At 39.8% G+C, this 4,977-nt stretch overlaps 1 protein-coding gene across 1 annotated transcript; it reads right to left on the reverse strand.

Moving 5' to 3' along the window:
* Positions 1-3,742: 3,742 nt before the first annotated feature.
* Positions 3,743-4,635, reverse strand: dpm3 (dolichyl-phosphate mannosyltransferase subunit 3, regulatory). The gene is made up of 2 exons (XM_015973591.3): positions 4,578-4,635; positions 3,743-4,389 (listed from the first exon to the last, which is right to left on the reverse strand). Exon 2 carries the CDS (start codon positions 4,365-4,367, stop codon positions 4,089-4,091), a length of 279 nt encoding a protein of 92 aa, XP_015829077.1. The 5' UTR covers positions 4,368-4,389; positions 4,578-4,635; the 3' UTR covers positions 3,743-4,088.
* Positions 4,636-4,977: the final 342 nt, after the last annotated feature.

Genomic DNA, 4,977 nt, shown 5'->3' on the forward strand with positions numbered 1-4,977 from the left:
CTCGTCGAATAATCCTACCGCAGCGTTCTATGACAGTTTCGCTCTTGTTTATGATAACCTGTCATCATCATCATCATCATAGCAGAGGTGTGGACTCGAGTCACATGACTTGGACTCGAGTCAGACTTGAGTCTTTATTTTAATGACTTCTGACTTGACTCGGACTTGAACGCCAATGACTTGCGACTTGAATCGACTTGCGTCTGTTGACTTGATGATGACTTGAGTGTATTTGATATTTTAGCACAAAAGTGGCACGACATGGACAAAAATCATGAATCATTCTTCGTTCTGGATTTGATTTACTGCTAAATGCAGCAGCTATTTGTTTATAATCAGTTTCCCTTTCTGCTTGTTTGAGCAAATAAATTAAGCTTTAAATGGTAAATGGCCTGTATTTGATATAGCGCCTTCTAGAGTCCTAGAACCCCCCAAGGCGCTTTACAACACAATCAGTCATTCACCCATTCACACACACATTCACACACTGGTGAGGATGAGCTACAGTGTAGCCACAGCTGCCCTGGGGCGCACTGACAGAGGCGAGGCTGCCGAGCACTGGCGCCACCAGTCCCTCCGACCACCACCAGCAGGCAACGTGGGTTAAGTGTCTTGCCCAAGGACACAACGACAGCGACAGACTGAGCGGGACTCGAACCAGCAACCTTCGGATTACGGGGCGAGCACTTAACTCCTGTGCCACCGTCGCCCCGTCCACCGTCTTTAAGAAGATTTATTTATGGAATTTACTTATTATCGTTGTCATTAAATTGAAGTTGGACAGATGACTTGATTATGACTTGAAATTCAAAGTTAAGGACTTGAACTTGCCTTGGAATTCCACATCATTGACTTTGATTTGACTTGGACTTGGTTGTCTTTGACTTGGACTTGACTCGAGAATTAACTGGAAAGACTTGTGACTTGCTTGTGACTTGCAAAGCAGTAACTTGGTCACACCTCTGCAGTATAGCAGCATGCTTATTAAGCATGGTTCATTTTAAATAGGTGATATTACTCAAAAACACAGAACTGTAGTATGATTATTAGAAAAACATACAGAACAAAACATAATATAAACATTTTGGATGTGTGTTTTATAGCTCTTTATCCTGTTGCAGGGACGCAATGTGTTGTCCACAGAGAAACTAATTCTTCCTTCCTTTTTCTCCAAAGGCCCTCAGATCATCCTACTGTACAACGTAATTCTAAAAATAGCTTTGATTAATCATCAAACTTATAAAATGATTAATGTGCTTTAGCAACTAGATGCAAAAATGTGTTTCTTTCTTTTCTACAAATTAAATTTTTCCTTTGGAAAATAAATATACTTAACCCCAAATTTTTCAGAAATGGTTTAAATGTTTTATTACAATATGCAGCACTACTTGTTTCATTTGCAAAAGTAATATACTTGTTTCTAAGTTATAAAGCCGTCAGCCAACTAAAACCTGTAATGTTATGCAAAACTCGGCTTTTGCATCCTTTTGTGCCGTCATGTGGGTCTCCGCTGCCTCGTTCCAAATGTGGATAAAGACATCCCTCGGTTTTCTGTCAGGTTTTAGTCATTATGTGCCTAAAGCAAGTGGGAACCAATGGGAAAAGTAAAATAGGACCACCTCTCATGAGCAAGAAAGAGCTGCTGCTTTTGAGCTTAAAGCAGCCTGAGTAGGTGGATGTGTGGGCGTGGCTCCCACAGCCTGTTTTCTAAACACTAGAACTCCCAGGAACCCTCCGTTTGACGGTTGTCATTTTGGCCCATAAATGCAGGCTGACGACGACATTGTGGAGCAAAATGGATCTAATGTGTTATTAATTAACTCTTCATGGAGGTGTGAACTTAATAAAATAGTAAGAAAGTATTATTTTAATCCAAACCTTGAGAAGAAGTCTCTCTATTGTTCACTGGGTGACCGACACGGATCTTCGCCGTGGGGGGGTGGGGGGGGGGGGGGGTCCCAGATCGTCTTCCACATTGCTGTCAGTCTCTGCTGCTTCCTACTGACTAGTTTCCCCCTCTCTGCCTGAAGCAGCTTCATTTCTCATGATTGTTTCACTGAGAATGTTCTTCTAAAAGCTGTTTCAGCCTCTGTTTCACACGCAGTATGAACGGAGAGGGAGCGTGCGCGAGCAAAAAAGTTGGTTACTTAGCAACGGCGACGCTGTCCGTTATCCGCGGGAAAACGTTACCATGTAAACAATAGAGCCATCAAATTGACGGCTTGTGGGAGACAAAGACAAAAAACGCTATATTTAATTTTTGATACATTATTTTATGGAAATTATAAAGCAAAACTAAAGGAGACATAAAAATAGCAAAAGCCAGGAAGCCAGGACAACATGAGATCCATCTAACTAAAGTTATTACATATCAAAGTATGAAAACAGTCAAAATGACTGCCTTGGGAGTTCTAGTGTTAAAGTGACAGAGCCCTAAAACGGCTCATTCTGGAAGGTATTGAAAATGTCAGGAATGACTAAAATCGTTTTGTGTGGGTGGGATTTTGTGCAAAGAACATAATGAACATGTTTTTAAAAAAAACATTGATCTAATATATCTTTAAACGAGTCGCATGTCCTCATTAAAAGACAAATTTAGTAGATTTTGCGTTAGTTTTAAATCAGTATAAAAGAGCTTGAAATAATAATTCAACATTTATTTCCTGATTAAATTGTGCTTTCTATAAATCATTATCAGATTAAATTGAAATTCAGAGGTGGCTCTGAGGCTTTCTCACAAAGAGAGAAAACCTTTGAAGTTCAAGTACGACCACAACCAAAGTTAACTAATTACAATTATGGATTCTGCTCAGTGCCTCGTCTTTTCTGTATCTGTCAGTTTGTTTGCAGCAAACAAAATCCATTCAGATTAGGAGACAAATGGGAGAAAAAAGCTGTAGTATTTGTGGCCTTTAGATATTTTCTGTCTATGCACCAGATTACATCAACTTAAACCTGCTATTTAAAAATACTAGACTGGGAGGGAGCTAATGCATTGTACGCTTCCAATATAAGGGATTAAAAACGAATGTCCAAAAATATTTACACTTTTGTTCAGCCTGGGACAAATACTTCTGCAGAAAAGAGCAAATCAGTTTTTTTTTAGTGGAGAATCAAAGAAACACTGAGAGTTTACTAAAAACTTTATGTGGCTGCAAGTGGGAACAGATCTGCTGTTGGTGTAATTGCCAAATTAGAAGATTTTCAAGTAAGTTGTGTTTCATCCTGTCTGCTCAAGCAACAGCTTGCACAGATTCAGTGGGTGGGTGTGTGTGGGGTGGGGGTGGGGGACATTGCGAGGCAAGATGGAGCTGCAGCCTAACAGGCAGAGTTGCCAACTCTTTTTGCATTTGTTCAGAAGTTATGAGATCGTTTGATGCCCCGTAATGATGCCTTTGGTGAAGCTATGCTTTGTTTACACACAGCAGGGACTTGGTGAAAAATACGCAAAGGCAGCCTTTTACAGCTCGTAAAAGAAATATAACTGCCAACATCGATTACTTCAGAGTTACATACGCAGATTTGATTTTTTAGAATCAAATGCATTTGGAGAAATATTACATGATGCATAGTTTGTGTCATAAACTTACAATTGGATAAAAAGAGGCCCGTCTTCTCCCAACAGGTTAAGCAGAATGCCAAGCCCAAAAGGGCTTTGTTCTGACCCGTTTGAAGAGGAAACCCTTTGTAAAGCCACAAAGGTGCTTCACAGACATACCTGAACCTCAAGAACAGGAATCCATTTAGAAAATAAATTCCCATTTAATTAATTTTTCTGAAACACCTCAAAGGCATTGAACAAAGGAATGTAAACGTCTTTACAGATTAAATCTGGATCCATCTGCAGGTACGGGCATTACATCTCCAGATGCACACGATGCAAACACATATCAGCTTGACTCAAAGCACGTGGGAAATCCCAAAGAGCCTCTGGATTAGATTTGTCAGGATTAAACTGGAAATGATGCGTCAACATAAGTGACACAGTTTCTTATCCACATTTTAGTGAAGATGGTTCAGTTTCATCCATCCAGCTGTGAAACACATGTCCTCACTACTCGGTCTCTACAGGGTTGAGTCTTTGTGTCCTACAACTTCAAGCCCTTTTTTCTGAGGTCTTCTTTAGCTTCCGTGATCTGCTCCTGGAGCTCTCGAGCTGCCTCGTCGCAGTCGTTGAAGGTGGCCACCCGGAATCCCACCGTGGCCAGGGAGTAGCAGCCGAACGTCACCAGCAGGTAGAGAGGCATCGGCCAGGCGATCTCCCGGTACACCCGCGGGAGGCTCAGCTCCAACAGGTCAAACGTAACCAAAGCCCAAACTGTCCCCAGCAGAGACGCCCCGAGCAACCACTGCATCAGTTTCGTCATGACGGAAGCTCTATGAAACGACCTGAGAGATAAAACTGTGTTAGCAACCTGTTAGCTTATCGAGCTAAAATACGCAGAAATAAACAAACGACAAGAAACGAAAATAAACCAAACACTCGTTGAAAAGACGCGAACGCAACTAAATAAAAGGGTAGTATATAAAGCATCTATTTAAATCACGTTAAAGACCAAATAAACATGAATGTTTACCTTCTTTCAAACACCACCTCAGCACTGCGCAGATTAATGACGTTGCAGTCCGCGATGCCTTGTGGGAAACGTAGTAGCAGGACTAGTGAAATGTTAAAGCAACTCAAAAGATGCTAAAAGCCGATTTATTTGACTCAAACAAACTTTGAATTATATTTATTGTATAACCTAAAAATAAAATAAGCAATTTTTTATAAGTTTTAAAGAAAATCTTTTATTCACTTGTTCATTTTATTTAGCCTAATCATTAATTTCCAATGCATTTATTTATATTAATCGTTTTATTAAACAGTGTTATTTTCCCTAAATGTATATAAATGATCTTGTTTTTATTTTTGAACTTTCAAAAGACACAAATTATTTTTTATTTTTCAATTAAAATAAGATAATTGAACTCTTT

Source organism: Nothobranchius furzeri, chromosome 19, assembly GCF_043380555.1.
Source record: "Nothobranchius furzeri strain GRZ-AD chromosome 19, NfurGRZ-RIMD1, whole genome shotgun sequence".
Lineage (NCBI taxonomy): Eukaryota > Metazoa > Chordata > Actinopteri > Cyprinodontiformes > Nothobranchiidae > Nothobranchius > Nothobranchius furzeri.

Coding starts and splice junctions, on each gene's coding strand:
- dpm3 (XM_015973591.3), bottom strand. CDS start 4,367: ATGACGAAACTGATGCAGTGGTTGCTCGGGGCGTCTCTGCTGGGGACA.